Consider the following 12267-nt stretch of genomic DNA (forward strand, 5'->3'; position numbering starts at 1 on the left):
GATACAAAGGCTTTAAAATTTATAGAGATTTGTTTATGTCCACAATCTATGGACTGTTTTCATGCAGATCCCATATGTGTATGAGAAGACTATATAATTGCTGGAATCAGGATTCAATACATGTCCATTAACTCAAGCTTATTGTGTTTTTTATGTCTTCTATAGCTTTACTAATTATTGTGGATAGAATTGTAGATTTATCAATTTCTCCTTATATTTCTGTCAACTTTTGCCTTATAAATTTTGAGACTTTGTTACTGGATGCATGTAAGATTGTAGTATCTTTCTAGGAATTTCTACATTTTATCATTAAGTGACCTCCTTTACTCCTAGTAATGGTTTTTGTCATAAAGTCCCATTTTATCTTGATTTCATATCATTGCTAGCATTCTTAAATTTGCCAAAGAAATCTTTTTCCAAACCTTTTACTTTTAACCCTCTGGGTCCTTATGTCTTTCTCATTCGCAACATTAAAAAGGAAATTGAGTCTGGTTATCTTAACCTTTTAACATTTTAAACACTGTGTTCTCTGATATAGTTGGATTTTATTTCTACCATCTTAGTGTGTTTTCTACTCACTTTTTCAAATGCTTTTTTTCCTGATTTTCTGTCTGCTCAGATTGATCAAGTTTTAAAAATTCATTTTCTCCTCTACTGCTTTTGAAATCATGCACTCTATTTCTATTCTTTTAATAGCTGTCCTTAACATTTTAACATATATATTTAGAGTCTAATGTTAATCTTGATTTCTATCCTTCTCTTCAATAAGTCAATGATCTTAAGAAACTTCAGTTTGAATTACCCCCTTCCTACCTAACACATATCTTGTTGTCTACTATTTTAGTTTTATCTTATCAGAAATGTGATTATAAATTCCCAGGGGATTTTTATCCTCTTTCCTCCCTGACCAGTAGCCTAGTCTAATACAAGGAAGATTTTTCAGTGACCAGATTTTTTTTCTTATTTTCAGTTATCAAGGGACCTAGTCCTATGAGGAACAATAGGGTGAAGATTTTGGTCCCTTTTTTTTTTAAGTTTTATTTTTTTTAAGCAATAAAAAACACCCAATGTGGGGCTCAAAATCAAAATGCCAAGATCAAGAGTCACATGCTCCTGCGACTGGGGCAGTAAGGTACCCCAAGGATTTCCATTCTAATTCCTCACTTTGTTTGGAGTCTAGGCTCATTTCCTATCTTGTAGCTATTAAAACCTAACTCTCTAGGGGTGCCTGGGTGACTCAGTCAGTTAAGAGTCTGCCTTCCGTTCAGGTCATGATTCCCTAGTTGTGGGGAAAAGTTCCACGTCAGGCTCCTTGCTCAGCAAGGAGCCTGCTTCCCCCTCTGCCCATTCCCCAGCTTGTGCTCTCTCTCTCTATCTCTCTCTCTCTCTCTGACAAATAAATAAATAAAATCCTAACACACACACATAAACAAACAAAAACCCCAAACTTAACATTTTGGAATTCTAATACTGGCAAATGCCCTCACGACAATTTTACTACCTAGATATTTAGCTTTATTTTTTCTCTTCCAGGGGACTTCTTTTCTTTCCCAAGAAGAGAGGTCAATCATGTAGTTTAAAATGTTTGTTTCAGGGGGCCTGGGTGGCTCAGTTGGTTGAGCAACTGCCTTCAGCTCAGGTCATGATCCTGGAGTTCTGGATTGGAGTCCCACATCAGGCTCCCTGCTCAGCCTCTTACTGAGGCTCCCTCTTACCTTCCCCCCTCATGCTTGCTCTCTTCAAATAAACAAATAAAACCTTCATTAAAAATGTGGCTTAAAAAAATAAAATGTTTGTTTCATTAATATATTTCTAGTTGTTTCTGTGTTATTTTTCAGGACATCTGCCATTTTGTCAGAAATGAGAGTTTTAATTTTTGAATATACTTTCCCCTTGAGGTTAGGCATAATTTTAGGAATCAGATAATAGTTACCAATACCAAATAATTAACTGTAGCCAGCAGAGTCATTTAGAAACTTAACGATGTTTAAGTTTTGCCAAAATTATATTCTCTTATAGAACTATTCTATCAAATAACTTCACTTAATGAAAAAAAAATCCCTTAAATTCAGTTTAGAAAATGTGAAGTAGTATACAATTTTTGAGAATTTTCCTTCTTATTCTAGAATTTGGAAAACACAATTAAAACCTACTAAAATAACTGCAAATGCTACCCATGTACCTTCAGTGGTGCCTGCAGATATGAGCATAGAGAACAGTGTAGGAAAGGAGGGAAAAAGGTAGCTCTGACAGGATAACTGGGGTAACTGTTGAAAATGGCTGAATCTCAAGCTTCTGGGTATCTGAAGAGCATCCATTCATTTGAAAATTAAATATTTAGGGGCGCCTGGGTGGCTCAGTGGTTTGGGCTGCTGCCTTCGGCTCGGGTCATGATCTCAGGGTCCTGGGATTGAGCCCCGCATCGGGCTCTCTGCTCCGCAGGAAGCCTGCTTCCCCCCCCCTCTCTCTCTGCCTACTTGTGATCTCTGTCTGTCAAATAAATAAATAAAATCTTTAAAAAAAAAAAAAAAAGAAAGAAAATTAAATATTTACTAAGAACCTCTTCAGTGATATTCCGGAAGATGCCAAGATATTAAGTGAAGATCCCTACCATGGAGAAACAGGGGAGTACTAAGTGGACACACAACTAACTGCAATGCAAGACTGGGTAAGTTACGAATGCCTGGGTGGCTCAATGGGTTAAGCATCTGTCTTCAGCTTGGGTCATGATCCCAGGGTCCTGGGATAGAGCTGTGCATCGGGCTCCCTGCTCAGTGGAGAGCCTGCTTCTATCCTGCTTCTCCCTCTCCCTCTGCCTGCTGCTCCCTCTGCTTGTGTGTGAGTGCGCTCTCTCTCTGTCAAATAAATAAATTTAAAATAAAATCTTAAAAAAAAAAAAAGATTGGTTAAGTTAAGTTAAATGCCATAGATTAACACAATAGTAGTTATCTCCCCCATCCTCCCTACTTTCCACTGCTAAATCTCTACAAGCATCTTTGATTCCCGTATGAGTTTCTCCTTTCAAAAGGTTAACCCTGTCCCCTTACTCCCACGCTCTCTCAAACTCATAAAGGATTTTTTGCTCTCAGTTATTCTAATAGGTTCAATATCTTGCTCTCTTCTATACCAAAAATATGTACAAGTCTCCCCAATTTTTAAAAAGGCACTTTTCCTGTTTATTAGTCACAGATGTCTCCAGGTACATGTGTAACCTGTGGCTTTCACTATCTCACCATCTGCTGTCTTTCTTAATATTATAAAATACGACTTCTCTTCCTTCAACTCTAATGAATGAAAAAGAACTGATAATTTCAGAAGTTATCAAATGTCTTCTAATTACCAAATCCAGTGGCCTTTCCTGACTTCCTTTTGTTCTTTGTAATCACTGACATTGTTGACCTTTTTCTACCTTAGTACTTGCAATACCACACCATCCTGGCTTTCCTCCTACCATTTTGATCATTCCCTCTGTATCTCCTCTTCTTCTCTACCCCACCCCACCACATTCCCCCAGACTGGTATTCTTCAAGGTTCAGTCCCTCACCTATGTTTATTTCTTGACAGTTTCTCTATAGTAGATCACTTACAGATACTTAGAACTTCAACTACCTTTCTTCTCTAGATGGCTCCCAAATGTTGCTATCCGTGACTTCATTTTTAATCATTAGAGCTACATATCTATACAAATATATACTAGTCACCTCAAACTCAATGTATATAAATAGAACTCATCTTTTGTTCCTCAAAACTGGCTCCCCTCCCAACTTCTTTATTTCTGTTAATAGTAACCACCATCCTCCCAAATTCAAAAAATCCTTGATTTATTTTCTTCCCCATTCCTCCAATCTGTCAGCAATTCCGTTGATAGATCTTTTGTAATCTCTCCATCTTTTCATCTCAAGTTATTCATATCAGTTGCACAAATACTCCTCTGTACCTAGAATGTAATGGGTGCTGAAAAGGCAGGGGATTGAGCCCCTGTTATAGAGGCATTCACAATCTAGTTTTAACAACAAATAAGCAAACCACTAATAATACTGTAGGGAGTGAAGTGTTAAAATAGAGGCACTTAGTCCACATCTGGACTTCTCTGATAGCTTTCAAACAGGCTTAACTGCTTCTGGTCTTGTCCCCCTATTGAGACACTTTCACATGTCCTCCTAATAAATTACTTTGGTCACACTTTTTCTTACTCAATAATCTTTAATTCTTCCCAACTGCTTTCTGGATAAAATTGTTACTTATCAGATAGTCAGGAAGGGTTGTACCCAGTGAGCCTCCAAATAGGCTTCAAGTATTGTCTCTCATCACTTCTTTACACGAACTTCCCATTCCTTTCAAATCAGCTTGTTCATTAGACATGAACATAATTTAATATTCCTCATGACACTCTTTCCATACAGAAATCTCATTTCTATAAAAATCCGCTCTATCTTTTAAGATTCAGACAAAATCCTATCTGTGTAAAGGAATTTTCAGTGTTCCTAATTGAAAATGATGTCCCCGTACTTCAAATTCCCAAGGCAATTTTTGCCTAGATAAATCATTTCACAATCAGGTACTGCTTTATTTTCTTTTCTCTGTTCCTGTTTTGAATTATCATGAAATCTTTCTCTCTTAATTGTGCATAGTTTGTGTTTTCTCCCCAACCAAACTCTACATTTCTCACAAGCAGCTTTATCTTCTACTTCCTTGTATGCAGCCACAGTACTTAGCACGGTATTTTGTTCATGAGGAAGATCTGAAACAGGGCCAGGGTGATGGAGAGTGCAGTTTAGATGAAGGGACACTGCCAATAGAAGAGATAGCATGTGGGAAGGTAGCAAAGGGCAATGTTTGTGTAAGAGATAGAAAGTTAATCCATAGTGGGACGAAGGGCCCCTTCATCCCTTCCCAAAGGTACCGGAATGTCAAATAGAAGGGCTAGAATAAGTTCCAGAGTAAGGAGTTTTGACTTCATCTGGTAGATGAGGATGGAGCCATGGAGGGCTTTTGAATAGAGTAATGCACAGCACACTTTTACGAAGTTTCATCAAATCAGCATTGCACTAAATCAATAGGAAGACCTGAACATCAGTTAAGTGGCTATTCAGAAGTGAAGTAGTAAAAGACTAACCAACACAAAGAGCCTTCCTCTCATCTCCTCTCCTAGAAATATTTCCTTAGGGAAATAGAGCATAATTTGATATGTTCTTTGACACAACAACTCTTTTGGCTTCATTCATCCTCGAGTCACCATAAAGTAGATTCAGGTTTCTTATTTTTCTCTTGGTATCTTCACTGGGAAAAGCATGTTGTAATTAATAGTAACTATATCAGCACATGATGTCATAAGAGCTTTGCTTAGTCCACACAATATTATAAACTGTATCTGAGACAGTTTTCCTCCTAGTTCTTCTGGAAGAACTTAGTAAATTCCTGTTTATCCACAGATGGAGGCGTTTGCCGGTCAGGAGAGAGATTCAATCCCCCAAATAAGACTTGCTGACTTCTGGGTTCAGCACTACCATGGCAGAACAGGGGATCCAGAGCTGTCTACTCTCCCAGCAACTAAACCTGTTGTGGCCCTTGAAGAGAATCACTACTGTCTTATCTGCGTTTTAACTATTATGAATGTTAAGGTTTCCTTCCATTAGTGGATAATCTGTAGGAATTTGAAATTTTCTTCTAAGCATGTTCTAAATAACACTCTTTGTCCTTACCACCTCTATTTGTTATTAAAGAGGAATTCGTTAACTCTCATAAACAGAGGACAGGAGTGGGGGCGGGAGGGGGCATAAACTGTAGTTACATTTTACTTGCCCAACTCTATGTATTTGATCAAATTCTTTTTAGATGTGGGGGGTAATGGCCAAAAAAAGAAATAAATTAAAGTTGAGAGTAGATAATTAGAATACAGATAAATATCACGCAAGAGCAAGGGAAAGATGTTTCATGACTCTACCTTCCTTTCCCGTGATGCAATAGGGTTTAAGTGGTTGGTTTTACTTGGGGATATCTGTATTCGCTTTTCCTCACTGACGTTTCTCTATGCATTTGGAGGGGAGCGGAATGGGAAGCAGGTAGAAGAGGTTAGGCTTCAGAGAAATGAGAATTTACGAGGTACACGTATTTCTTAAAGTCACCCAAATATCCAAGGTAAGTGAGGCTATAATAAACAAATTAAGATTAGAATTAATATAAAAATATATATATACCTGAGTCTTTATAGAACTAGAAAAGATCTTATTAGGATGACCCTTTCCATCTAAACTGCACAAAAAAAGAAATCATATAGAGAATGTTAAGATTGACAACATAATTGAATTAAATAAAACAAAACAGAAACTTATGTTCAATATAATAAAAAATTTTTTTAAAGACAGATATCTTTTGAAATAGCAGAAGACTATTCTTAGGTTATAGCTAAAACTCATGAGGAATAAATTAGAAGACCATAAATTTTACTCACTTATAAGAAAGGTATATCTGTATTTAGTGAAAATATGTATTATAAGATAAATCAAATTTATTTTAAAAAGTCAAGATAATTATTAAGCTAACTAAAACATTCACAAATAGGATTTGTGCATCAATTACATTGATGACACAACTGATTTATAACCTAACTTTTTAATGAATTTATTATATCAATATTTCCATGATCAATAATTGCTTTACTCAGAAATTTATTAGAAAGCATCCATAAATAGGAAGTCTAAGTAACTGCTGGTCCGTGTGTCCTATGTTATATATTCAGAAGAAACCTTGATAATGAACATTACAAATATTTCACACCTTGCATAAAAGCTACTTCTCAATCCATATGTTGGCTTTTCTTGCACACAAAGCCCACTGGCACTCTTACAAGGAAAGCCTCATAATCACTGTACGAAGAGGTATAGTAAAACAATAATACCTTTTGGCTGGTAGAAGTTATCTAAATACCACAAACAGCTGACCAGATGACAGTAAGCTTTGCACAGAGCTAGAACTCTTTGTTAAAGCAAAGCAAACTGTCTCTTATTTCTCATAGGGAATGTTGGTGACACTCTTTCTATAGACATAAACAAACCTTGAAAAGCAAACAACTTAAACACATCCTCTTAATTCCTCTACCCCCTTTTAAAAATATAAAAGTGGATTTTAGAAAATCTGGGGTCTTACTCCCCAAAGTCAGAGAAGTTCAGACAACAAACGGTTAAAAGAACAAGCGGAGCCCTACCGTACCCAGAAATGACAGAAGGCTCTTCTCCTCTTCGGTGCTACTATCCAACCACTCGGCCACATCACCGGGGGAAAGGAGACTCATTCTCCAGCCAGAAAACTTTTCCATACAGAGCACAATTACTGAATGATGGAGTGGGAAAAGAAAGATACAAAGACTAAATTCTTGGGGATCCAATACTTAAATTGCTGGCTAGGCGGTAATGATGAAAGAACAAATGTGATCCTCCCTCCACTCTGAATTCTGTCTCTGTGACATCAATCTAACACAACGGGGGGAGGGGGAAGGAAACAGAGGGTTAAAAGAGGGTGACAGAAGAGAAGGGAAGGGAGATTTGTTCTTCTGTCTCTTAGTGTTAAGCTTTAGCCAGAAAGAGAAGCCAGGATAAAATTGAATAATGATTTGTGTTTCATGACAGGAGAAAGCAAAGGAAAATAAAAAATAAGGATACTCAAAGAAAAAGAAACAGGTTCCTACACTGAAGCAGCTTAGATAACCAGACAGCACAATAGCTAATCAGTTAAGTAAAGCATATCATCAAACAAAAACAAAGGCAAAAGAACAAATTCAGCATTTTGTTTTGTTCCGAGAAGAAAGGTTTTCAAATTTCCTTTCAGTCAACCGGAGAGAACTGCAGCCCCCTAACCCCTTCCTCCTTTAGCTATTTCAACAGCATCTCAGCCCCCTTTGCGAAGATTTTCTGTGAGCAAAGGCAGGTTGATAAATCTGTGAATAGGAAGCTCTCATCCCTCCTTTCTTCTTCTCCTCCTCCGTTCCTCCCCCCACCTCGCATGGCGACGGCATTGATCGACAATAATGGAATCTGTAACTGACTGCCAACAGCAACATTAAGGATATTACAAGTCCACTTCATAAGAATTCGAGACGGTGGTCGGAACTTGGGGGCAACTCTGGGCTTCTAGTCAATAGCTCTGTCTTTCTTATCGAGAAAGAAAAGGAGGGGGTGGGGAGAGGGAGAGAAAGGGAGGGAGGGAAACTAGGAAAGAAGGCTGAAATCTGAAAGAAGTCAGAGAAGTGAGCTTGTTGGGCTGAAGGTTCAGAGATCCACCAACATAAGGAATGACTGTCCTTCAACTCCTGTCACTTACACTGTCATAGTGAAGGAGTGAGATACAGATAGATTTTTCAACATGATTTACATTACACACTTACATGCTTGGATTTAAGATTATTTCACAGGCTTACACCTCATTAATAGGCAGAGAAATATCAAGCAATAGAGGTATTTTCAGAGACCCATAAATCACTAATATCCCTTTTCTCTGTTGATTGATTAGGTTTGCTATGAGAAAAAAACACTCCTAAAAAGCTAAGAGTTTTCCCCTGCGTTAGCAACACATTAGCTCTGTTCTCAATAATCTACTTTCTTCCTATTCTAGCAGTCTGCCTCCAGTGAAAGAATTCTCACTGCTTAAGAGTTACCACCTCAAAATACCCTGAATCTAGACCCTCCTCTCCTTGTTGATTTCATTGTTCTTTACGTGGACTCCAATTAACTCTAAGTTTCCTGAGGACACAGATCTTGTTTTATATTAGCCTTTATAATCCCAGTGGCTAGAGCAGAGCCCGACACTTACAAAATGTTCACTTAATATTGACTGAAGTTTTGTCTAGATGTTCTAAAAGTTTTAAGAGCTTCAACACTGGCAGGAAATATCAGCCTAAATATTTTTAGATCTCTTTTTAAAATTAATCGCTTTAACAGACAGTAACTTAAAAGTAGTTATAGCAATATTATCAATTGATTGAGATGACAGAAAGTGTAAAAAAATAAGGTATTATGAATTCATGTTTAAAAAAATCCATACTTTATTATTCAAAATAATTACAGAAAATTGAAAAATGGTGACAGATATATATAAAATATTTTATCAAAATCCACCATCTATGCTTGCTTAGTATCTAAACATGAATTGATAATCCCTTTGTAAGAACCTTATGACACAACAGTATCTCTGGAGCTCCCAGGTTGAGACCACTGGCCTAGAGCATCAAGTTCAGACTTCTTGGTGTGATGTGGCTCCTGCTTCTTTCCTGATAGCAGCTCCTCCTGACTCTCCTTGGCATAGCTAGACTGTGTTATCCAACTCATGTCCACGTCTTTGTATGTTCTACAAGAAAGTAATCTATACAATTCATTTGTTTTGTTCATTGGTGTATTCCCACTGTCTACAGCATTATCTGGCACACAGTAGATGCTCAAAAATTTTGTTGATTGACTGGTAAGGTATCATTCTTTCTATCATGTATACCTGACAATATTAAACTGATCCACTGAGACTCAGCACAAATATTACCTCTCCAGGTTTTCCCTGATACCTTAAGTCAGAGTGAATAGCTTTCTTATCCACACTTTGTTATTGTTCCTATTATTATCATTATTGAAATTATTTGTTTACATAGTGATTTTTTCCAAAAACTGCTCTACTAATCTTTTTTTTTTTTAAATTTTTAAAGTTTTTTTTTTTTTTTTAAGATTTTATTTATTTGTCAGAGAGAGAGCGCGAGCGAAAGTGAGCACAGGCAGACAGAGTGGAAGGCAGAGTCAGAGGGAGAAGCAGGCTCCCTGCGGAGCAAGGAGCCCGATGTGGGACTCGATCCCAGGACGCTGGGATCATGACCTGAGCCGAAGGCAGCTGCTTAACCAACTGAGCCACCCAGGCGTCCCCTGCTCTACTAATCTAAAACAATTGTTTTAATGCCCAGCTCACAGTGGATGATTAACAAATGTTTATTAAATGATTAGTGAAAGCGAGACTGGGATTTTATATAGGTAAGTACTAAAGAATTCCATATATTCCTGATGTAAGGATCCACGCCATTAGTTTCCAAATCAACAGCCAAAAATGAAAGCTGGGAAGTGAAAAAATCTTTTATCTTCTGTATTTTACTAAAGAAAAGGCAGTATAGGCAGAAAGATATCATCAAAATAATCTGGTACTAGAATGCTGATTTCTCTAAACAGAGTTAGCAAATGAGGCACCCCAAGAAAAAGCTCTGGATTGAAATTTGTCGTAAAAGTCATCACACTGTTTTTCCTTGTTTACAACCAGAACACAGCATGAATTAATCCTCCTTATGTAAAATTTTCCTTTTAAAAATAAAGCAATAAAACTTACCTGAACATGTAAACATTCTAGAGTAGGCTCTACATTTTGCTAAAAAATGAGTCAAGGGCACTGTAATACTGTGAGTAGGACAGTTAGAAATAATGATTGACTACAGTCATTTCAACAAATGACCAAATCCCATACATTTTGGTGGGTTATCATGTTCCTCATGCGTAGTAAGTACTTATTATTGACATTTGTTGATTTTATTTTTACTCATCACTTCCCTAAAATATTGATAAGTAACTGGAAAATGTTTGGTGACTGAGCATTTCTATTTGACATCCTTAACATTTCCTTGCATACATGTGTATGTGTAATGTATGTGTGGGTGCTTGACACTTATTGGGCTGCAATGTTTTTTAGGCACTTCAGTGAGTGCTTTATATAATATATCTCATTTAAAATTCTTAAACAACCAAGTGGGATAGGTATTATTGTCCTTTTGCAAATGAGAAAAACAAAGATCAAAAAACTTGTTTTAGGTAACAGATAGTGATGGAAATGAAATGTGAATTGTTTAGATACAGATACTATTCTGTATCCTACAAGGGCTGATATAGGCAGAGGACAGCAGTTTTTCTGTAGAGGGTCAGCTAGTAAATATTTTAGGCTTTGTGGGCCATATGGTTTCTGTCACAACTATTTTAATTCCCCCCACTACAGCATGAAAACAGTCATAGACAACATATAAATGAATGGGCATGGTTATTATCTAATACAACCTTATTAAATGAATGAATGAATGAATGAAAGCAAGCAGCTGTGGGCCATAGTTTACTGATTCCTGATTTAGGCCCACACTGTCAATACAGTCAACATTTTTTGAATATTTAATGTATTTGTGGACCCCAGCCAGGCCTTCATGATTAAGAAATAAACAATTATTTGCCTGGATCAAATAAAGTCTTCATTTTAAGGACCGTATAATTGTCTTTACTATTTTATTTTTAAGACACTAAAAAAATAAATAAATAAATAAATAAAAATTACTTCTTTCTTCCCACTTTCTTAGTCTCATAGTCTTAGAGGAAACTTAAATTTCAGTTGCAAAAAGCGTGTAAAAAAATGTAGCCTCCGGTGTGCCTGGGTAGCTCACTCATTAAGCATCTGCCTTGGGCTCAGGTCATGATCCCAGGGTCCTGGGATCAAGCCCTGCATCAGGCTTCCTGATAGGTGGGAACCCTGCTTCTCCTCTCCCACTCCCCCACTTGTGTTCCTTCTCTTGCTGTGTCTCTCTCTGTCAAATAAATAAATAAAATCTTTAAAAAAAAACTGTAGACTCCTCTTCAATTACTTATATTCCTGATTTTTGTGCACTAATTTGACAACATTAGTGACAGTATGTGCCAAGCACTATTGTAAGCCCTGGGATGCAGTTTTGGATAAAAGACACAATCTCTGCCCTTATGGAGCTTATATTCTTGGGGGAAGAGAAAATAATACATGAGATTCAAAAGTAAAATATATCTTGTGTTAGGGTGAACAGCGCCAAGGATAAGAATAAAGTAAGGAAGGGGTATAGGTGGAGAGCATTACAATTTTAGAGGGTAGTTAGGGAAGGCTTCTCTGAGCGCTAACTTTGGAGTAAAGGGTGACTAGGCTTGGGGGAAGAGGGGAAAAAAAGAGTTAAAAGGCCTGGTAGCCATAAGAGTCAGATCATCACTGCAGGTAAACTGGATTAAGGTACAAAAAAGGAGATGAGGTCTGTGAAGCAATAGGAAGCCAGATCATGTAAAGTGGTAAGGTCTTTGGCTCTTATCCTTAATTAGATAGGAAGACTTTGAGGCAGAAGTGCTTTGTTCGGCTTACTTTTTTTTTTTTTTTTTTTTTTTTAACATGAGCTTTATTGAAGTATAACACCCATATCATAAAATTCATCCTTTTAAAGTAGTTGAAAATATGTTCACAAAGTTATATGAACATCAC

General features: G+C 37.0%; 1 protein-coding gene across 10 annotated transcripts in view; it reads right to left on the bottom strand.

Annotated features, from left to right (window-relative positions):
• The window catches only part of RASAL2 (RAS protein activator like 2), a gene marked incomplete at its 5' end in the record, with an annotated part of 358965 nt that overhangs the window by 102025 nt on the left and 244673 nt on the right, over window positions 1-12267 (bottom strand). The window contains one exon of one of the 10 annotated variants that reach the window (XM_082704137.1): window positions 7210-7393. The exons of the other annotated variants lie outside the window; for them this stretch is intronic. Within the exon in view, the coding sequence (XP_082560263.1) occupies window positions 7210-7315 (106 nt within the window). Of the gene's footprint in view, window positions 1-7209; window positions 7394-12267 lie in introns of those variants that run through there. 10 annotated transcript variants of the gene reach the window in all.

Source organism: Mustela nivalis, assembly GCF_964662115.1.
Source record: "Mustela nivalis genome assembly, chromosome: 16".
Taxonomy (NCBI): Eukaryota; Metazoa; Chordata; class Mammalia; order Carnivora; family Mustelidae; genus Mustela; species Mustela nivalis.